Raw genomic sequence first — 24,432 nt, forward strand, 5'->3', positions numbered from 1 at the left:
AATCTCGTAAAAAAAGAATTGCACACCAAGTGAACACCTAATAAAATGTGCATAATAGTGCGGGATATTATTAGTACTTTATAAATTTACGTGCGTTTTTTTGAGAAATCGGAAATAGCGTCAATTAATACTTCCAGTCAACGAAAATTACTAAAAATTTTACAGAAGGTTGAGAATTAGATCTTTTACTTACATGTGAACTTTCATTTATCTATCTGAAATAGCACTTAAGTTATAGGCTTTTGAAAAATTCAAAGTAGAAAAAGTACCACTTCTGGTTATCGGAAATCGCTCAAAAGTTGATACGGATCTACGATTTTGATAAAATACTTATATATGAAATTTCATCAACCTAGCTGTAACGGTACTCTAGTAATCGTGTTTACACACAGACATACACACACACACACACACACACACACACACAGACATACGGACAAGATTGCAAAATTATTTTTTTCCGTATCAGTGAGGTGTAAAACGTCCAAATTTGTAAAAATCTCGATTTTTTTGCACGATTACAATACTTTCTCTATACTTCGTATATACGAGAAAGTAAAAAAAATGTACGTGTATAACATCAATTATACCTTTACCAAGTACAAAACAAATGAATAAAAGAAATTAAATATTCAAAAAGGGGTGGTGGTAATGTTTTAGTATTAAAACTGGTCAACACATTGTGCTCATTAGCCATGTTTGATTACAAGCCGATATCTGATTCACATCAATTGTGTAATTCTCGAAGTTACCAAATTGATTTAAAATGAAGAAGGATGATTGTGTTGACACTATTAAACTTTGAAGACACGCGTATCTTCTACATCACAGCACAGTTAGAAAGACAGCCTAATACGTAGAATAGTAACAAAACACCAAAAAAAAATGACTTACCGACAGTTTACTATCAAATCCCCTTTTTTGCAGAACATACATTTTATCATTTAGAACAAATTTAACTGGTTTTATAACGCGATTTTCTATCGGTCAGCTTAATCGAAATGAAGGTGATACGAGTATCCCGCAGGTAAGAAAGACCCACCTGTACCCTATATATATATATATATATATATATATATATATATATATATATATATATGAAGTATTTACGATAATTATACCGTCGTTTTGATCTCAATAGTGTTAATATTATGGCTTTATTTTTATTGTGTGTGGTGCGCAACAAAGAATCGTGACTGTTTTAATGACAATATTAATTTAATTTAGTCTAATAAAATATATTTTTAATCAACTAGTTTAGAAGTAGATCTAGAAACAAAATATGTCCCCCACGTCAAACTAGATGTAGGTACACAACGGAAAGAAAAGACATGCCGATGTCATTTAGATCTGATATTTTACTGTGACCTGATGACGCATGAGCCCATATCCAGATAGACAATTACAAAACAGATGGTCTAAAGATTATCTTTTGTTCGAATTGATTGGGTTTAGTTTTACCAAGTACTACTTCTTGACATAAAATAAAAAGCTATTTACGTTAATTTTGTAAGGTAATCCACTTCTTCTTTATACATTGACGCAATTATCTCTTAACTTTTTAACATTCAATCCATCCTTTATCGGCGTGGTCGAGTCTGTAAAAATTATGGTTGCTAAACCGAAAAGTCTCGAGTTCGAACCCTCGAGCAGATGGTGCTCGTTATCTGGGGACAGCCACTCTTCTAAAAGAAACAGCTCCAAAATCAAACAACTGCTGCCTTGTAGTTTGTTCTTGTTTGGACAAAGGCTATGGAAGCAAATCAAAAAACAATAGCAGGCTGAAATCAGAGTCATTGGATTCAATGACTCATAATCAGTTGACACATACTTAATTGTGTTAGAGGGAATACATTCTAACACATTAAGAACGAAGATTGCATTCACGCAATCCACTAAGCCTCTTAATTCCCTTAAACATTTAAACCACTAAACGCTATGTAACATTTACATAATCCACCTCACTCTTAGCATCCACCACGTAGATCGAGTTTTTGCAGTCAAGTTGACAAAGTTGACAAAGTCGATTACTGAAATTCAATCAAATGGAAAAACTATTAAGATATCTATAGAATCGTGTCCATATAAACTTGCATGAAGCCTATTGAAACGGAAACCATAAAAAAATACAAACAGGCTTGTAGGGTGTCAACACACAAACCATACAAACTGGCATATAGGCGATGAGCAAAAAAACTAAACAAACATGCATGTAGGCTGTCAACCTGTTGGTCTAATCAACCAACTAAATTAAAACACGTAACACTGCAGATAGTTGAAGCGGAAATAGAGAATTTATGTACATTTTCGTATATGGCTTGCATGTTTACCTTTATCCCATCGACCTAGGTTTAATCTTACATCATCTTCTGGAATAGGTCTTGTTAAATTAAACACTAATCTACTCTGACCTTATTTAACCAGATGTTTCCATATAACCCGTATAGGTATTCGTGTGCAGTGGCCAGAGATCGAAATGCCCTACAATCCTTTATCTCACGGACATGCTGGAGACATTGAGAGATCTACTGGCTGCTGCACTCATTATCACTACTCGGTTTTTCTGACCATGCGCAGAGCAGTTAGATAGTGATTTTTACATATATAGGCTTTTTAGTACACATTGTGCGTACTCTATATTTTCGGGAGTCACTTTGCATTTACCGAGTAGAAGCGTGTATATGGGTTGGTGGTTATAGGGCTTGTAAGTAGGTGACAACTTTTCGTTCTCGAGCTATGCAGCTAGTAGATTTCTAGACCGTAGACTTACAAGCCCTATAGTTGGTGGCAAGTGTGGAAGGGATGCGTGTGATAGGTGGGATGGACGAGTTGGGTGGCAAAGAGAAAGAGGTCGTCATTGAACTGTTTCCAGTCCACTAATTTACATTTTCGCTAACTAATAATGCAAGAACAGATTTTAAAATCTACCAATACCAGAATTATATTTGATGATGTTAATACCAAAGGTCACGATTAAATCGATAAGTTTCAATCAGAAGGTTCTTAGAGCAGCTGATGGAAATACAGTTTAACTCACTTCATTTAATCTTAAGATAAAGTTAGCAGAAAGAGGGCTAACGGGTGTAATGGTGTCATATCACAATAGTGTTTCTTCCATACTTTTTTCTCCGAGGGAGGGGGACACTTGAAATTTTCGGCGGGGGTGGGGCGGACACTGTTAAAAGTATATATTTTCTATATAAATTCCTTTTCATGGGGGGGGGGTCCACCTGAGATCAACCTAATTCAAGAACATAAACAAATGTATAAGTATCAAAGGCCGCGGTTCAGCGATGTCAATTTTAGGTCACCTAAATTTCAATTATTGAAATGACCCTAATTTTTCTGTCAAAATGAGAGTGAACAGGAAACTTTGTCAAGAACAATTTCCCTGGAATTTACCTCCAGTACCCGATCTAAGAGGTGTTAACAATAAACAAACATCCCCCTTACTATATTTTTATAGATATGGATAAAGATCAATTTTTTAAATCGATAATTCCAAAAATTAAAATATACTTTTAAATAAAGGTTATACATGTCCACATCATGCATATGTGGTTGTACGAGCTAAATTTACCTGTCTGTGATAACATGCCATGTCTTAAAACCATGTCTTAAAATACCGTTTTCTAAATTAAAGATTAATCAACTCTAACAATCGATATTTAATCTTTGAGGCATCTGTCGTCTGGTGATCTCATTCTGTCAATCTGACAACGTGGCTAACACAAGTTATAGGAGCCTGTGGCAAACACACCATCTCCAAACGAGCTGACTGAACACAACATGTTTTTTACAGGTCTGCTAGCCGTTGCACTTATAATCAAACTACAATCTCTATGCACAGGCGCTGAGGTAAACGGTGAGTCATTGTTTCTTTTACATATATATAAATATATATGTGCCTGTGTGTGTATGCGTATCAGTTGCAAAATAATGTGTGTTTATAAGTGACTACATATTATACAATAACATGAAGTATAATTCAACAGTCGAGGTAAACATAGGAACCTAATTAGTGTAAGAAAAACCCTTGGTGCTAAGCAAAGAGAGGCTGGCGCAGAGAGGGGAAGTGTACAAAGTAATGGCTTTTTTTAAAAAATTAAACACTACTCTCCACATTTTTTAATAGTATTATTATTTTTTAAACTCAAAAACTAGGGGTTTACGATGCACCACGTTGTGAAGTACGAAGGTGTCTGACTGCACCTCAGGTAAGTTTTTTTGTATTTTGTTTCTTGGCCTTCTATCAAACTAAGTTATTACAATATATTCTATTGAACTATATTAAATTAATATTCTCATTAAAACGGTTTCCGTTCTTAGTTGCTTTTTCTCATTAAAATCAGCACTATATATGTTGTATATCATAATATATAAAGATATAGATTACATAATTTTTTAAGAGTATTATTAATTTTAAAGTTTGAAACCTTAATAACAGAAACCAAAAGCAACAGGTAATACACGTTAAAAATATAGTCAAAAAATTAACTAAATTTTAAAAAAAATTAAAAATCTAAACGACGGCATACTTACTCTAAATACTTCAACACACAATATATATATATATATATATATATATATATATATATATATATATATATATATATATATATATATATATATATATATATATATATATATATAAATATATATATATATATATATATATATATATATATACATATATATATATATATATATATATGTATGTATATATATATATATATATATATATATATATATATATATATATATATATATATATATATATATATATATATATATATATATATATATATATATATATATATATATATATGTGCTTTATTTAAATGTGTATTTTAATGCTTGCGTTAATCATTGTAGAAAAGTGAGCTTAGTCATTGTTCGACATTGTTTTTCTAACTGTGGTGTGTTGTAGATGATACGCTTTTCGTGTGTTAAACGTTCTATTATTTTAACACAATCACGCTTCTTTATATATAAATAAGTTTTGTTTGGTAAACTTCTATAATTACAAAATTTATGTGAATCAGAAATCGGTTTGTAATCAAACTTGGCTAATGAGTAACATGTGATGGCGGGTAAGAAATACTAGTTGCATTACTTACACATCAACACCTCCCATTTTTTATATTTAATATTTTTTCTTCATTTGTATTGTACTTTGTGGAGTTATGATTGATGTTAGGCAGATGTATTTTTGTATACTATCAATAGTTTTTTGCAAGGACTGTAGTTATCAAAAAGCACCTTATTCAAAGAGGGAAGTCGTTTTTAAAGTTCGGGGGTTAGGGGGGCTACAGGAATTTAATTATCCACTTAAAACTTTAGTAATTGTTGGCAAAGATTGGTTAACTCTTTAGATTAAATCCCAATTATAAATGAAAAAACAACAAACTCACCACGAAATAAAGCGGTAGTGATCTCTGCTAAACTTTCTTGAATATACTTATATAACACTACGGAGGATTGTAACTCGGGATATAGTCATGATTTTCAATCCATTTTTAATAACTTCAATTTTTAAAATACAATAGAATATCTTAGAAAAAAATATTGCGCGACAAGTGAATGGCAAACAATGGGTATAATAGTCTGAATTATTAGTAATTACTCAAAATTTGACAGAAGGCAGGGATTTAAATCTTTTACTTGTATATTAAATTTCGTCTATCTATCCTAAACCTTACTCAAGTTATAGCTTTTCAAAAATCAAAAGTCGAATAAGTTCCACTTCCGGTTACCGGAAATTGCTCAAAAGTTGATACAGAACTACCAATTTTATATAATAAATGTATATGTAATTTCATCAACCTAACTTTAACGGTACTCAAATTATCGTGTTCACAGATACACATACACATATGCACATATACGGACAGAACTGCAAAGCCCAGCATTTCCGACTCGATTACGTACAAAAAGCGAAATTTTGATAAATCTGGATTTAGAATTTTAGCCCGATTAAAATAACTCCCCTATACTCCGAATATGATAAATAACTGAGGAGTAAAACTGTGAAAGCTGTCATGTGATTATTGTGTACGATTACCACACTTTCTTTATATTCTGTATAATAATATAATTAAACCACTTCGTTTTTAAATTATAAAATGCATGTATGCTCATCAATTTCAAACAAAAATGCATATAAAGCGTTTTAATTACAAGTAATTCATTTCTTTCCGTTTTGGTTTATTATTACATAATGGATTATTCTTTAAAAACAATGAAGATTATAAAACCATATCCTTTATTTAAAGCCAGTTTGTGAGAAATTAACAATGAGGCCTTGCTATGCAGAACGGGAAGTTATGACAATGTTGGGGAAAAACTTCTTATGCGATACTAAAACTGACGGAGGTGGTTGGATTCTTATCCAGGTACATGTTATGGAGGAACTGTTATTTATGATAGCAGAGATCGCTTTATATTACAGAGGGCAGTGCCTTATTAATGAAAGAAAGCTTTTTAAAATACTGTTTTTTTAAGTCACTTTTTATATTAATTGTTTATTGTTTTAAATTTTAAAATAAAAAACTACCAGCGTCGAATTAAACCCGGTGTGGATTTTGTAAGAAACTGGGAAGAATACAAACAAGGCTTTGGCACGTTAAGTGGTGACTTCTGGATAGGATTGGATTTCATCTACTCGCTAATTACGGTTAGTAAAAAAGGATCTGATTTTTAATTATATTTTAAAGAAATTAAGTGTCAAAACTGTCATTCTTCCAAATTGTATAACCGATGTGTTTGCATTTAATTTGCTATTGTTTCATTATATACACAATACTCAAATAAAATTTGGTAAAGTGACGTTTTCGAAAAAGCGTATTAAATTTTAATGCGTATGACTTAATTCTATGTGTAGTTTTTTTTTAATTAACTTTTCATCACAACATTGAACAATGAAGGTGGGCAAATCAAGCTTTGTTTTGTAATTGGACGAGCCTACTGTTTTCAACTTAAAATTAATCAGAAAAAAGATTCCGCAACACTACGTGTACGCATAATATCCAAACTAAAAAGAAAATCTACTTATTTTTGCTTATTTTACTCGCATTTAAGTTAGAAAAATAAATTTCAAACATTGTTTAATTTGCTTTGTTAATTTGCTTTCTTAAATAAATAGTTTCATTGATCTTACAATTAATGATACCTAACTATCATATATTCTTGACAGCAACACAGTTATGAGCTGAGAGTTGATATGAAGTATCAAAACAGATCATACTACGCCAAATACCACACCTTCAGCATTGCAAATGAAGCCGACAAATTCCGTCTCACTGTAACTGGCTGGTCTGGAACCACTGGCGATTCATTTTATGCACAGAATAACAAGCAGTTCTACACAATTGACAGGCCTAGTGCAAATACTTGCACTGAACATTACCAAGCAGGCTGGTGGTGGGGCAACTGCTACAGTGTATTCTTAAATGGTCTATGGAATGAGACACGCCGATGGAATGGCATTCACTGGGATTCACTAGGTCAGGGTGTCACCACTTTACAGTCCGCGGAGATGAAACTTCGAAAGAAGAATTATTAGTGCGGTTGTTAAGGGGATATATGCGCGGTAAAAAAAAAAATTCCAGTTTTTCGTAATGATGGGTTTCTTGTACTTTTGGATACTTGGTCCATTTTCGAATTAAGAAAATAATAACTTTTAAGAGAAAAAAAATTGTATGTGTTTAAATTACCATTTTTATGACCCTATTAATTAAAAAAATAATCAATGTTTCCCAATCCTATAAGCTCTCTATGAAAAGTTTTATATCCGTCATAATATTGTATTTGGCATCACTGGAAAGCTGCATTTCTCGTCTATTTGATAATCTTAATTTCAATCATCTCGGAAACTCCCAAAGCTTACCATCGGTTTTGCAATTTACACAGATATTGGTACTTTCGTGACCTACTTTTGGTTACTTTTGGCTCTTTTTCTCTGTTTGGAGGTTTTTAACACTATAAATCCTACTACTTTTTTTTATTTATTAAACAATACCCACCAATTTTTTAGTAATTGTTCTTTAGGCAAAAATACAATTAGGGAATTGTGATGGCTTTCATAGGAAAATGTATTTGGTAATTCAAATGCAAATTTTGAAACTTTTGAATACTAATAAGGGTACGAATTTTTATATTTTGTAAAATTGTTACTAGTAGCTATTTTAAAAAGTTGTCCTGACTAAGGTTTTAATATAAACTGAAATATAAGCAATTTAAATTTAATTGCTATAGGTGCATAAATACAAGCGCCTTAGCATTTTTTTAAAAGTACCGAAAAATTCAAAATGGCGGAGATTTTTTTTGGGTTTCCATGACAACCAAATTTGTTTTCAACCCTTTTTTTTCTGTTAAATACTTAATTTCATGTAGAAAATATATACTTTTAACAGTGTCGTCGTCGTCGTCCCCCCTCCTGAAAGAGTAATTCATATTGAAAGTCTACAAGAAAATCTTATTTTATTGCTTATTAATTTCCTTATTAATTCTTTTTAATCCTATGGGGGTCGCGGGTCACGAACTTTTTATAAATGGTGGTCGCCACTTGAAAAGGTTTCGGAACCACTGGTTTACATGAACCATAAAAATATATAGTTTCTATAAGACCGTGGTCAGTATAGGTCAGTTTTTGGGCACTTGACTATTGCAATGGCTATAGTTTTGATTTGGAAGGAGAGTGAACTACAGAGTTGGTCAAAGAGACATTCCTCTGTAACTTATCAGCAAGTACCCACCTTAGTAAGATGTTGTTAGCAGACAGCGTGACAAAATCTACTTCACTTTAATAAAGTACATAACGCTTGATTCCCTTTTCAAGAAAACAACGCTTTTGTTCACATGGGTTGTAATAGAAAACGGTGTGCAAGCTAAGTGGGTCACAGCATTCCGAAGCTACGGGAGCCTTATGGCAGATGTAAAATACCACACCTGCGAATCATTTTTGTAATTTCTATGATAAAAACACAGATTTTATTAAATTTGATATAAATCAAATGCTTATTTAAACAAAAATCATATATATATATATATATATATATATATATATATATATATATATATATATATATATATATATATGTAGGCTATATATGTGTGTGTGTGTGTGTTTATAATATTTTTCTGTGAGATATTTTGTCTGAGATCTTATGCTCATGATACCATTTGTCCTAATATATTTTGGCCTGATATCACTTGCTCGAGAAAAAAGTTGATAATTTTCCACGAAAGGTAATGTGTTGCTTGATGTCTCAAGTAGAACGAACGCTACAGTGAACACAGTCACGTTTCAGGCTAAAAATATATAACATAATAATCCTCACATTGTTTATAACAAAACAAAAATATAAAGAAGTGTTTATGATCTGTGTAATTTGATAAAACTTCACACCCGAAATTGGAAGCTATTTAATTAAAAAAGAAAAACTACAAGTAAACAAAAGACACTTAGAGATGCCTAGCTTAGTCATGACATTTTATTTAGAAATCTTTTAAGTTGGCGTTATTTCCCCAATGTTTCTACTATTGTGCGTGTTAAAGTTAGGCTGTGCCAATGCAGGTGACATTTTATTACTACTAAGTTCGTACATGTATCTTTTTTTTTCGCCATGCGTATGTATATCTGAAATTATTTAAGAAAGTTCTGTTAAAACTTTGGACTTTTTTTGCCCATGATCTATTGATAATGATTATCTATATATTCTTCAGGTTGTATTATCGTCAAAGTCAAAATGATCAGTTCCTTGATAATTAAGAAAATTTTAGTTCTTGACTCCTTAACTAGGAGGAAATGATATATTTGTATTCCTTTTTGTTATGCACTAACGCATTTTTAGCGCAATTTCCATACTGGCAATTGCGTTTAATAATGCGTCATTTCTGGATGGATGTGTGGATGTGTGTCCGCAGCCAAAAAAAAATCCCGAAATTCCTTCATAGATTTCCCGGAAAAGCCAAAAAACCTCGAAAAAATGCAGTTTTTAGCCCATATCTCGGCAACCAGACCACTTAGCGGCTTGAAACATATACCAATCGATTCCTGTCATAATTTAGAACAATATTGCCAAAGAAAGTTTTCAAAAATATCCTTTCGTTCGGTCACGTTCGGGAATTTTTTTGGCCCACAATCATCCTCGGAACTTGCTTAACATATTGCTTTTGGAACTAGTCCTCGATATTGCTTCATTGAGGAGGAGATACGACTTAAAGCTGCGGTAAAGCTGCGGACACACATCCAGAAATGACGAATTAATAATCGCAATTCCAGTATGGAAATTGCGCTAAAAATGCGTGTCACATGATTTGACCAATACACAATACATATCACACTAGGCGGATAGTCAACGCTTGAGGTCGTGTTGACGAGATAAAGTCTTTGTGAGAACAGACGTATAGTGGTTTAACTTAGTGTTTGTGATGTACCCACGTTAAATACCCAAATTTATAATGCAAGCTCACATCGAACAATATCTAAAGAGAAAAATTTTCCAAGAAAACGAACAACATTCTTACTTTATATTTCACGAGCCGACCCGCAGCGTATCATACGCCGCCATTTAGTTGTTTTATTTTATACTTTTCAGTAATTCATAATTTGTGAATTCGACAGTACCAATGCTGCCACTGAAAATATTTGCTTTAAAACACTAACCCCCCCCCCCCCCGTTCCCCTAACCCCGACCCTACCCCCCCCCCCCCCCCCCCCGTGAAAGCAGCCTCCTCTTTGTTATTTCTTCGTTACCTCCTGTAAGTTTAAAATCGAACTAAATTATCTGCCCCTAATAGAAACCCGGCTCTACGATTTGTAAACATTTAGCTTTGTAAACATTTAGCGTGACCATAGCTCACCAGACAATGTGGGGTGGGGTGGGGGTGGTAGTGATAGTGATAGAGAGAAAAAGAGGGGACTGCAAGGAGGCGCTTGCAGCTTGTTTTCTAACGGCTCCCAGAAGAGAATTATATATATAGATTTTCAAGAAACCCTTACCTGAAAAAAAAAAACATTGCTTCTCAAGCCTGTATTAAATGGATCACTGGGTTTTTAAAAGCTACTATTTAACAGAATGTAGCGTGCTGTTTAAACCTATGTAGTTGCTATAGTGATAATATTGACGCCGGACTGCTCCAGGTCACTCGACCGCGATACGCTCAAGGCCGCCACTGATATAGTTACACAATTGCATCAAGTAGTATTCATTGCCTTCTGTTTTGTCCTCCTAATCAAAGGACCCCACGGTCTAAAGTTACTGCAGGGGGAACTCTGGGCGCACAAAGTACTATCGGGGCGCTGGAAAAAGACCCGTGTTCGATTTAGTCAATGTATAATATTTAAGAAAATAAGATATTAGCTTAAAAATAAGTATTTCTTTAGTTACCTCCCTTAGCTTAAATGCTTTTAACCACAACTGTTTTATAATAAAGAAGTGTGAGTTGCCTCTTTTTTCATTGTTGGTATCGATGAGCTAAAGTCGACGCTAATATGAATGTAAAGACCTTATTCTGTATTACTGTAAAATTAAAATTATGAGACAATACTAGGGATTATAATCAATTTTTACACGTATATATTTTTATTGCTAAGATTCCAAATTCTTGTAATTTCAAAAATACAAAATAGCTCTATTCAGTATATGATTAATAAATGCAAATGTAGATATTTGACAATTAAATTAATTACATTTTATTTTGGTACCATATCTTTCTTAATTGTCAAAATATGATGGTTCTGCGCGCACTATCACACACACACACACACAAACATGTTTATTTATACATTTATATAAACACACAAATGCTCGTTGTCTTCGTCACTTCATGCTTATAACTAGTTGCAAAGTCTAACATTATATACATAATTACTTATGGGACGACGCAGTTGAATTGTGGAGCTTATGGCCGAAGGTCTCGAGTTCGAATCTCTGTTCAAACTTGTGACTGTAGGACATTCTTGAGTCCACTCAGCTCTGATGGGTACCTAACTTATGTTTGGGAAAAGTAAAGGCGGCTGGGCAAGTGCTTATTACTCCATCCCTTATGCTGAAGTAAAGAAACATGAACTCTACTTCATCTGCCCAATGGATCGCTATGTTTAAAGAGGAATCTTTACTTACATTATTACATATTGTTTCTTAAATCTTTATAATTCACATGTATAATAATTAAACATTCACTTGCGGGTCTTATTCTTTTAATCATCAATATCCCACTATTTCATAACAATACCCTAAAAATGCTCCTCCAAAAACTGATAATCCACACATCCAGATTATCCACGTGCTAATAATCTACGAATACTAATAATCCACACCATACCCACTAAAATTCCCTTTACCACCTGTCCCACTATGCACGTGAGCGTAGTACCACCCCTCCCTCCCCACCACGTAGACGCACGCCCCACTTGACCCTGGGCAGGTGCTGGCCGTGTAACAGTACCGACATTTCCTACCCTCACCCTCCTCACGGTACACCCACTCCCCCACCGTCACCATCTTCGGTCCCCCGTGGGGATGGGACACGACCACTGTTACTTTATCCTCGTCCCTAATATCCTTAAACTCATCCCTGACTGACCTCACCAGGTCGTAGTACCTCCCCCACTTCACTTCTAACTCTTCTACCAGATTCACGTCATGCGTGACGCAGATTAACTTACACCTGTCCGCGTCAACGTCAGCTGACTCCAACCCAACCCCGGTCAGTAAAATTATCGGACTGTCTTCCTTATCGTAACCGAAACGACACACTGTATTCTGAGCCTCGTAATCGTCAAACACCAAATGTGTGGCCGTCACTATTCGAATCTCGCCCCACCTCATGACAGGCTTGCCAGATTGGATACACGTCCCACACGGGCAAGGCTGGTTATCTTCCTCCGTTATTTTCTTGATCTTGTAGATTCTACCGCTGCCTTTTCTGGACAGTCTCTTGATAGTTAAGTTGGAGTAGGGGTACGGCCGCCCCGTCCTGGGGTGCGTATTTATCCGGCCCGGGCTAATGACGTACGTCACCACCATGACGGTTAGCTGGGCAGTGTACTTGACGATTTCGTACACGTTGCCATGGTAACGCTGGGGCAAACACGATGGGGTCAGGTCACGGGCTGGGAGAAATAGGTCGTGGCCTTGTTTTTTCTTGCAGTTTGGGTAGTAGGTCAGTTCGTCGTCGTCTTCAAAACCTTCCTGGGTTTCGTGAGTACCTGGTTGATAATTACAGTCAGTTGATTGGACGCACTAATTGGTAATACATTATTGCATAAATGTTTAATATGCTGTTTGCAATAAGTACTGAAGGCAATGAATTATTTTAAACCGACAATACACGACAGTCGTAAGAATTTTAAACACAAAGATTAGAATATTTCAATATGATAGCCAGAAGATACGCTAAATGGTTGGCTTAATAAAGTTAGCTTTATTACATACAAACAAGACCGACTGAAACCATAAAAAACAGAACATCATCTAAAAGTCAAATGAACTTGCCATTTTAACAAAGCAACAAAGGACAAAAGATAACATTGGCGTCAGTAGTTTTACAATCAAGATTTAAAATCACCACGGCAGATATAAATACGATGTTGTTTTTTGTATGGCAGAGAAGGAAAAGTTGCCTATTTACAACTAAAAAACTAAAAATCTAATATTTATGTAAGAATAAAAAATAAATATATATATACATATTTACGTATACATATATGTGTATGTATGTGTGTGTGTGTGTGTGTGGTATTCAAATTAGACGCACTTACCCACAAACCAGCTGTCCATTCAATGTTAAGTACTGACTGATGATATGCAGAGGGTTAATTAAATATGATGATATGCAGGCACAAACTTTCACCACACACACACACCATGGATAAACTTCAAGTCCTGATATCTAGAAAATAAATAAAATAAAAAAAATTACTTTTGGAACTAATAAATCCAGATCACATTTCTGTTTGCATATATTTTGACTTACTTGAAGATGTTGATGTTTTAAATCAATTTTTATTCAACAAACATGATACCTCTACTAAAATAATTTTTTTTTAAAAACAACCAATTTCATTTTTCTAGGTAATGAGATAAAATACCAAACACGTAAAGCAAATGTTTATTGGGAGGCTCATAGTTTGGTTTTAACAACGAATTTGCTTTTTGTCGAAATTCGCTGTAAAATTTGAATGTCCTAATACTAGTATTTGTTTTACCATTTTAAAAGCGTTCAAGATCTGGTGACAGCATGACTTACCTTTACTATAACATACAGAGCTTTCATTAGGGAGACAACAATGTTTATTTATTCAGAACTCGAGCCTTAGTTCTCAAATAGAGTTTTGGCCCCTTGCACAGAGTCAGATGTTAATTATTTATTTATTTATTTTTGAGTTTTGCAGCTCACCTTTAATTTTTTAAAAAATCGAAAGTTTTCTGTAAAAAAATTAGGCGGACATTATAAATACTTCACGTCTATATTGTGAGGAGAGGTGGTCAGAGTTTCTGCCAGGGGTCTCTTTGAGGGTGGGAGACACTGCCCTACATCTCTACATCTCCTGCCTTCCCTCAAACTCCATAGTCAACCCAGAAGAAAATAAATACATTATCAATCTCCACCACCCCCCCCCCCTGAATTTAAAGCGCCCCCCCCCCCCCCACACACACAAACACACCCTTTTCTTTCAAGTGCTTTTCTTGAGAAACATTTCTAGCATTGTATTGTAGCATATATATATAAATATCTATTGTGGGTCGGAGTGGTCTAGCGGTAAAGAGCTGAACTGCTAACCTGTAAGTCTTGAGTTCGAATCCGGGTACAAGTCAGTAGACGTGAGTCCACCCAACTCTGATGAGTACCTAACTTACGTTAGGGCAAGCAAAGGCGGCTGAGCATAGTGCTGACCACACTATCTCTTCATATGCCGAGGTCACAGTAACAAGTGAACTCTACTTCACTTGCCCCATAGACCGTCAGGTTTGAAAGGGAAACTTTACTTTTATTTATATATATAAAATACAACATAAACATGGACACAATCTGGGTTTTCTTTCAACAGTTTTTGAACTGTAAAGTGAAGTTCTTCTTTCAGGCCTAGAGGGTAGATGGAGTAGAGTTTATGATTCTTGACCTACGTATACCGAATGGACTAGTCAGCGGTGTATCCAGCCTCGTTTACTTTCCATAACTCGCTTCGGGAACTTTCTCATCAGAGTTATGCGGAAATCAGAGTTTCTTCCAGGCATCGTTTAACTTTGAATGATTTGTTCTGCCTGATCTAGCTTAATGACTTTACAATCACAAAATAATTCTTCCAAAGGGTAAAAAAACTACAACTTACCTTACCTTACTTGACCTGTCAGACCTCAAGACTTCTTTATCTTATCCTGTCGTTTTTCTAACGAACGAATTATCAAATCACAGAGTTATCTAACTTTGAAATTATCTAAAGACAGTATTATCTAACTGCAGTACTATCTATTATTCCAACCTAAAAACCGGCAATTTTTGTATGTAACGTATGCTGTCTTTATCAGTACTTTCTGGATAAAAATAATTTCCGGATTTTTAAAAATGATATCTAGATAAACACTTGTCACACTGAGCTGGTTACTAAATATAGTATTGGGTAAGTACCTACGTATCGGGAATTTCCGGAATTACTAAATGCAAAGCCACCTATACCGCACCTTTAGAGAAATTTTAAAGCGCATAAAAATAAATGAATTATTATACCTAAAACGCTTTATGTGCAGGAGAATGCGAAAACTATATACTGTACAATTAATCACTTAAAACCAACAAAAAAACACTACAATAACAAAAACCGCAAGGTTTTTTTTTCGTTTGTTTTATATAATAACAATCATTTTAGCTAGCAATACTGTACAGTTATACTAGCTACACATTTATTCCTGCGTATAGATTATTATTAAGTAGTGCATTTTAGGAGAAAGAATGTGTCAACAAAGTTATATTGATTGTAAGTGTAATAGTCAATGTGGAAGTGTAGATTTTACATCTAAAAACAAAACAAGTTTTCAAAATGTTACATTCAATCAATCTAATCAACGTGCATAATCCGTTGAAACGAGTTGACCTTGTAGAATATACTGTACAAGGTCAGAAAGTTTCAACGGATGTTGGTGATAGTGACAGAAAAATCAAAGCAAAAAGAGCAGAAAAAAATGATGACATTTTTCTTTTCATTCGGGGTTTTCTCAAATGTTTCTTATTCTACTAACTAGGAGAATTGATAAAGACTTGTTTGTTTGTTTTTTACTTTCTCGTATATACGAAGTATAGAGAAAGTATTGTATTCGTGCAAAAAAAATCGAGATTTTTAAAAATCTCGACGTTGTACATCTCACTGATACGGAAAAACAAAATCTTGCAATCTTGTCCGTATGTCTGTCCGTATGTCTGTGTGTCTGTGTGTGTGTGTGTGTGTGTGTGTGTGTCTGTCCTTGTGTAAACACGATAACTTGAGTACCGTCACAGCTAGGTTGATGAAATTTCATATATAAGTATTTTATCAAAATCGTAGATCCGTATCAACTTTTGAACGATTTCCGATAACCGGAAGTGGTACTTTTTCCACTTTGAGTTATTTCCGTTGAACGGAAGTAGTAATTTACGCTACTTCCGATTTCTCAAAAAACTAATGTACATTTTTAAAGTACTAATAATATTGCGCACTATTATGCACTTTTTTATTTAGCGTTCACTTGGTGTGCAATTCTTTTGTCTACGAGATTTTATTCTATTTTTACAAGCTTTTATTTAACTCACTTCCTCTGTCGTCAGTCGTCAGTCTGTCGTCAGTCTAGATAGAAACGCAGGAGTGAAAATTCGGACAGTTCTACTTGACCGATACGATTCACAGTTGGCACTTGGGTCAAGACATGAAGACAATGCAATCTGAAACTAAATTTGACTTAATTGGATGCCTAATTAATTTTTTATGAATTAATTAAAATTTGGACCGAATTACTAGGCATGGCTATCCAGCCACACCACACGCGTCATCACGTTCAATAGCTGCGCCATCAGGTTCAATAGCTGCGCCATCACGTTCAATAGACGCGCAATGGTTTTTAGTCATGTAACACTATTGTAAATAAAGCATGTAAAGTACTGAAAAAAAATTCATAAAAAAACGTTTTAATAACAAGCTTTTATGTACTAATGCACTAAAAAGTAGAAAATAAATTATACACTACTATTTAAATTACTATAAAGAAAAGCGTGGGTCTCTTCTCAAATATTAGTAAAGGTATCCAATAGGTACTAAAGTACTAAAGTGACCCACGCTTTTCTTTATAGTAATTTATATAGTAGTGTATAATTTATTTTCTACTTTTTAGTGCATTAGTACATAAAAGCTTGCTATAAAAACGTTTTTTTATGAATTTTTTTAAAAACTTTAAGTATTTAAAATGGATTAAAAATCATGTCTATAGCCCGAGTTCCCATCCCCTGTTATTTTATATAAAAATATTCGAGAAAGTTTAGGGGAGATCACTCCCGGTTTATTTAAATGCTGTGTTCAGAATGAGTTTAAATAGATCTTTTGTCATAAAGAGAGTGTGATGACGCTAGTTGAGGTCGGATAGGTCAAGTAGAAGACGTTAATAGAAACAGGCTATAGCTAGTTGGTTAGAGAGACCAATGAAAATACAGGAGCTGAACAGTCACGTTAGACCAGAGTTGGTGTTAGTTATTGGTTAGAGACGGTCGGAGAAATGTAGAGCCAGGTTAACAGCTGCTCGTTAGGTATGGTAGGAGAACTAACAGAAAGATGTGGAGAATTAGAGATAGATAGTGTTAGGGATGGTCATGTTAGTAGTAATAGTATAGTACGAGCCGACCCGCGGCGTAACATACGCCGCAATTTAGTTGTTTTATTTTCTACTTTTCAGTAATTCATAATATGTGAATTCGACAGTACCAATGCTGCCACTGAATATATTTGCTTTAAAACACTTTCAGTAGCTCATTAAGAACGATAACCCCCCCCCCCCCCTCCTTTCCACTACACCCCCCTCCCCCACCCCCCGTGAAAGCAGCCTCCTCTTAGTTACCTCCCCTAAGTTTAAAATCGTTTCAAACTAAACTATCTGCCCCTAATAGCCGTCACTAAACCCGGCTCTACGAGTGTAAACATTTAGCGTGAACCACAGCTCACCAGACCATGTAGGGGTGGGGGTGGTAGGGAGCGCGCTTACAGCTTGGTGTTTTCTAGGGTCTCCAAGAAGAGAATTATATATACGAGCCGACCCGCGGCATATCATACGCCGCTATTTAGTTGTTTTATTTTCTACTTTTCATTCATTCATAATTTGTGAATTCGACAGTACCAATGCTGCCACTGAAAATATCTGCTTTAAAACACTATCAGTAGGTCGTTAAGGACGATACTACAACCCCTACCCTACACCCCTACACCCCCCCCCCCCCCCGTGAAAGCAGCCTCCTCTTAGTTACCTCCCCTCAGTTGAAATTGGTTCAAACTAAATTATCTGCCCCTAATAGTCGTCACTAAACCCGGCTCTACGATTGTTATGTAAACATTTAGCGTGAACCACAGCTCACCAGACCATGTAGGGGTGGGGTGGTAGGGAGCGCGCTTACAGCTTGTTTTCTAGTGTCTCCCAGAAGAAAATTATATATATATATAGATAGATAGATTAGTTAGGTAGGAAGTTGATTGTGTACATTTTAATAAACAATATTAAATTTTGACTTTAACTTGTGTGTTGGATTCTCATCATCTTCACAACCCTCACAACTGGCGGAAGATCATCTATCCCCCCCCCCCCTCCCCACCCTCACAGATATGGTACTATTGTACAACAATTTCAGTCAATATTTTCCTCCTTGTACATGATATTTGTCATTATCCCGTATTGGTTTAGTGAATGGCAATAAAAATGTAACCTTAAAGTCAAAAACAATTTTTGTTAATTGTTATTAATTTTCCTGCTACTCGGCAGATGAAACTACCAAACTCAAGTTTTTGGTCCACGTCGATAATGATTATACGGTCCCTAGACGTCAACTTGTCCAATGTCATTTTCCCATTTCTATTAATACTGAGACGGACCCTACTGATATTTTTTTTTCTTTAATTTTGACATTTTAAGAATTTGAGTTGCCACATTATTTTCAATAAAAATTGTAAACCTCTAAGTAGGCTATATAAAAATATGTATTTTGATTTCATTTTTTTGCTCAAAGCATTCAACTAAAGACAATGTATAAATTACTTTAAGGCTTTAAAATATAAGCATACAATAATTAACTTACATAACCAAATATTAAATATTTTTATCATTTGCCAAGTCAACTATGTGTATCATTTGTAGCCTTAATATTGTTTATTTTTTAAACACTTTCAAAACTTAATATGCTAAATCCTTCGCGTTCCAAACATATGTTTAAATTTCTACATTTGTAACATATACACTTAAATGTATAATGCTTTGTGTGATATATTACCAAAGCCACTTAGATTTGTTTTTAAATACATGGAAAGCTAAGTATTTTATATAAGGTGAAGACGTCAAGATAGTTTCTAATACAACGCAATGCATTTAGTTTAAAATAAACGTTAACGATGTAGTACTTGTAATACAATATAATACAAGAGTAAAATAAACAATATTTCCTCGTAAAACATTACAAAGATAATAAATATAACATGATGATGAGATATATTGTACATTTTGTATTTCACATAAAAGAATGTTATTTATGGAGGAATGATAAAAAATCTTTTTAAATAATTTAATTATTAATATCGTAAACATGGAAATTATTTTTACAGAAATTATGTTGAGAATTATAGCAGTTGTATTCTGTTAAATGTTCTTTTTATTGTTGTTTATAAAAATAATAACTCATATAAACAGTCTAAAGCGGTTGTTCATCGTCGAGTCCAGCTTTAAGAAACAATGAATAAAAGATAACATAAATTGTGACAATTCGTGTTTTAAATCAACAAAACATTTATGTTATAAACTCTTTGCAGAGCACAGGTCATCTTGAAACCTATGCTGTTTAATATATTAAAAAAATACTCTATGAACTGTTAAAAAGTTTATTAAAAAAGGTATGGTGTTCAATTGTAGTGCATGTTGTATTTAGTGAATATGAAACATACATAGTAAAGTAATATTTTGTAAAACGATATACTAAAGTTCTGTTTAGATACATGATGTATCTTTAGAAACAGAAGTCGAAATATCAAAATAAATTGTATGGTGCTTATTTTAGCCAACACACCTCTAGTGCTGCTCTCATAGCACGTTTGATATCAAATGACTAGTCCACTTCATACACCAGAGACTGCAACTTGTTCAAAAACAAGAGACGCACCTGAAAAATATGAGAGGCTGAATTTAATAAATACTAGACGCACTTGAATAAATATGAGTGACTTTAATCTATGCCACATGACCCGTCCGCTTCAACTCAGACGTTTCGTTGTTCTTAAAAAATCCAAGTCAAACTAAAAGACCTACATACGTAGTTTAAGTACCGATGTTCGTTTTTCTCAGCTAAACACAAACATACCTAACGAGCATACTTGTATACAAGTAAGCAAAAATATATCGATCATTGTAAAGTGACGCGCACTTCAGAAACTCGTCTCACAATGTCTGCCGTACAACCAGGAACTCTTGAAACACAGACTTGATCAGACAACAACCTCTCTCCAAAATGTCAAGAGATTAATGACACAATGTGACATTTTGTTGCGACATCTCCAGACATCTTGACATCTTGGCAGTTCAATATTCCGTAATGTGTACAAGTTGTAAGAATTTTCCTATACGGTTGTGTATATTAAAAAAAAACATTTCTTGTAATTCATGTTTTTATTGACAGTTACTTGACTTTCTTTTTATCGATTTTCCACCAGAATCTCTGTATAATAATACACGTTTTATTGTCTATATTTCACAAAAGCGGTTTAAAAATTATGACAAAACTTGGCTTTAGCATGAAGAAAATTTATATTACATTCAAATGTTAATGTGATATTAATTAAATGTTTACATCTAGAATAATAGTTGCCGTAGCTTTGGTAGTACACCATGCAGAGCATGTAACATGTATTTATATTTATATGTTTACATATGTAGAAATGTAAACATATATTTGGAACACGATAGTTTTAGCTTAATAAAGTTTTACAAGTACCTAAAGTACAGTTTTGCTTCATATTTAAAACAAAAATAGGAATTTAATATTATACAAATAGTAGACTTGGCCAAAGATAAAAATATTTAATATTTGGTAAAGTAAGTTGATTTCTTATTGTTTTTATTCCAAGTTACTAGCACGGCCATAAAAGACGAATTTGGTAATTTTACTTTACAGTAAAAGCCATAAAGTAATTAACTCATTGTCTTAAGTTTTCTGCTTTGGAAAATTGTAGCAAATAAAACAAAAATCATTTTCTAAATATCTTTTTTCTACATTATATGTTTAAATAATATGGCGATTTAAAATGTTAAAACGACACACAAAAAATGTATAAGTAATAATAGAAAAGTGACAACGGTATTGGCCCATTCGGCCGAAAGGGACCATTTCATTATTGTTTATATAGACCAAAAACTTGTTTTCATGCATTTTGTCATCAGGGTAGCCTTAAATAATGACCAGAAATTAAATCTAACGCTTATGAAAAGCAAATTAGGTATTTAAAATAATTGTTACAAAAGTTTTAAATTCTGAGAAGCTAAAAAAAAATATGTGTAACTTTCTATTTACACTCACCAACCCAATATTTAAAACAGACAAATATATTTTATTTTGAAACAAAAGTATGGCTGAATTTAATAAATCTATTACATTCATAAATTAACCTAGAACGAGACAGAGCATTTAAAAATAAAATGAAGTTTCCACTTTTGAAAACAAAAAAGAAAACGTTGGTGTTGTTTTTTTTATAACATTTTTTACTGTTACCAAAATCCGTTGTCTTTTTTGTCTTTGTGCACTTTAATTTGATTGGTTATGTAAATTTTAAAAAATTTAAAACATATACGTTTCATTTTAGATTTAAACACTCAACACAGTTACATTAGCTGTTAGAAAAATGACGACCACCAACACCACGGCTGTTCTAGACGTCGTGTTCTCTTCAAACCACTCTGACTCCACGACGCAGCTGGCTAAGACAACAGCCATGACGCAGTCGTTCTACCTGTACGACATCTCAGACGGAGCCGCAGCGAGGATAAGTCTGGCATTCAACTGTATCCTGACCACTGGGTTCGGCATCATCGGAGTCCTCGGCAACATTTTAAACATCATCATCTTACCACAGCACGGATTCAAAGAGTCAAGCAATATCATCCTGATCTCGTTGTCCTTCTCAGACCTCCTCGTTTCTCTCGTCCTATGTCTGAACAAATCTTATTTCATTGTTGATTTATACGACCATATGACATCCTTGACGATGTTTGCTATATATTTTGTATATTTCGCTTATATTCTCCAAGTCACTATAGTAATGGGCATTTTACACATAACTCTCATATCAATAGAAAGGTTCGTCGCAGTTTGGTTTCCATTCCACGCTTCGCGTATTTTTACCGCACGAAACGTTTTTGTAGTGATTTTTCTTTTATACTTGATCAACATTGTGGGTTATTTCCCAGGAAACTTTTTCTATTACATTAAGTGGTTAAAATATAAAAATGGAAACTCGACGTACGCCGTGGTTTATTACTTGCCTTTTTACTTAAAAAATGCCGATATTCTTAATTATTATACTTTTATCTTTGGTAATTTAATCTATATTCCATTAATATTACTAGTCGTATTCACAGCTCTAATTATACTCAAGTTAATCAAAGCTAGGGAAAAAGTCAAGAGAATGACTCAAGCCGCTCCGGATTCTATGAAATCTCGCGACAAAAAAGTTTTTCGTCTGCTCCTCACCGTCTGCATCGTGGCGATCAGCGTGTACATCTCGACCTCAGGTCTGGAGATTTACCTGTGGATGACGGCGGAAGGTTTGGCCCAGACTAGGAAATTTAGGGATGTTTTGGTGGCCGTTGACTACCTACTTTATCAGATCGGAGCATCTGTTAATTTTTTCATTTACGTTACGATGAGTTCTAAGTTTGCAAAATCTTACCGAAAACTTATCTTAAGAAATAAATCTGATAAAAAAATATAATATTTAAAATTTAATATAAAAAAAACATAATAGTGAAGAATAGATTGCGATTTGTAGCTTAAAAGTATCGAAAGTAACAGTTGTAAAATTATTTTTAAAATCCAAACCAAAAATTGGTAAAAAAAAAATTAAAAAATCACGATATAGCTCCAAATGAAGCACGTTAGACAATTAAATTAGCTCTTAAAATTTCATTTTACAATTTTCTCCGTTGGTTATGTTGTTGCCCATTACTATTGAGACTTCTACCGTAAACTTACCTGTATATACCTTCTACGTCCAACTTAACTTATGTTATTTTTATATAATTTAATCAACGAATATTTAATTAGCTCAAGCACTTATACTAGAATCTTTGTTGGCCATTTGTTTCGAAAAAGTATGTGTTAGCTCGGTGAATGCGAGTTCATCCATCTCCTAATTAGCAGTTGTGAACATCCATTCCTTAGCTAGCAGTTTTGAACATCCATCTCCTAATTAGAAGTTTTGAACATCCATCTCCTAATTAGAAGTTTTGAACATCCATCTCCTAATTAGCAGTTGTGAACATCCATCTCCTAATTAGAAGTTTTGAACATCCATCTCATAATTAGCAGTTTTGAACATCCAAAAACTTGTTTGTGGATTTGAAATTCAGAAGTCTTCTTTGGACGTCCCTACACGACACTTAACAAACAAAACGTTATCCTCACCTTATTAAAATGCCCACACATCCTTTTTTCAGAACTTTGTTATTTTAAAATGTTAATCCTATTAACAAAACTAGATAAATATTACCTGAAAAAAAAATTGAGTTATAAATAGTAAAAATAAGAATGCATACTGTTTTGTCCAAATGAAATGTAAAAAGATAATACAACAGCTCTTATTTTAGTAAATCACTGTTTAGTGTTGGTTTTTAAAAATCGCTCATCACAAATATTTCCGTTAAAGTGAACGTAAAGTTGACTTAACATATCCAGTTCGCGTTGTTGTTGTTTTTTTTTTATTCTCTACGTTCACGTGTGTTTTAACATTCTACGTACAGTGATAAATAGTATACTCATTTGCTACATATTTTCTTTATTTAGCAATTTTTCTAACGTTAAAATAATGGAAACTTATGTAAATATTATTTTCCTAACATGAAATTGTCATCATTGTTTTAAAAAAAACATAAATAATTTTTACACAATACGAACTACCCAATACATTTGTATAAATGCACAGAAAATTATATTGAAAATCAAGTT

General features: G+C 33.7%; 2 protein-coding genes across 2 annotated transcripts; both read left to right on the forward strand.

The window, feature by feature from the left end:
* The first annotated feature begins 3,714 nt into the window (after positions 1-3,714).
* Positions 3,715-8,381, forward strand: LOC131956302 (ficolin-1-like). The gene is made up of 5 exons (XM_059320760.1): positions 3,715-3,865; positions 4,165-4,217; positions 6,276-6,395; positions 6,560-6,676; positions 7,196-8,381. The coding sequence occupies exons 1-5, from the start codon at positions 3,790-3,792 to the stop codon at positions 7,562-7,564; spliced, it is 735 nt and encodes a 244-aa protein (XP_059176743.1). The 5' UTR covers positions 3,715-3,789; the 3' UTR covers positions 7,565-8,381.
* Positions 8,382-22,148: 13,767 nt separating this feature from the next.
* LOC131956292 (lysophosphatidic acid receptor 6) lies at positions 22,149-23,200 on the forward strand. Its single transcript, XM_059320749.1, has one exon. The coding sequence runs from the start codon at positions 22,202-22,204 to the stop codon at positions 23,198-23,200; it is 999 nt and encodes a 332-aa protein (XP_059176732.1). The 5' UTR covers positions 22,149-22,201.
* The last annotated feature ends 1,232 nt before the right edge of the window (positions 23,201-24,432 follow it).

This window comes from Physella acuta, unplaced genomic scaffold, assembly GCF_028476545.2.
Source record: "Physella acuta isolate Inbredline_101_S28 unplaced genomic scaffold, ASM2847654v3 ptg001145l, whole genome shotgun sequence".
In the NCBI taxonomy this organism is placed as follows: domain Eukaryota; kingdom Metazoa; phylum Mollusca; class Gastropoda; family Physidae; genus Physella; species Physella acuta.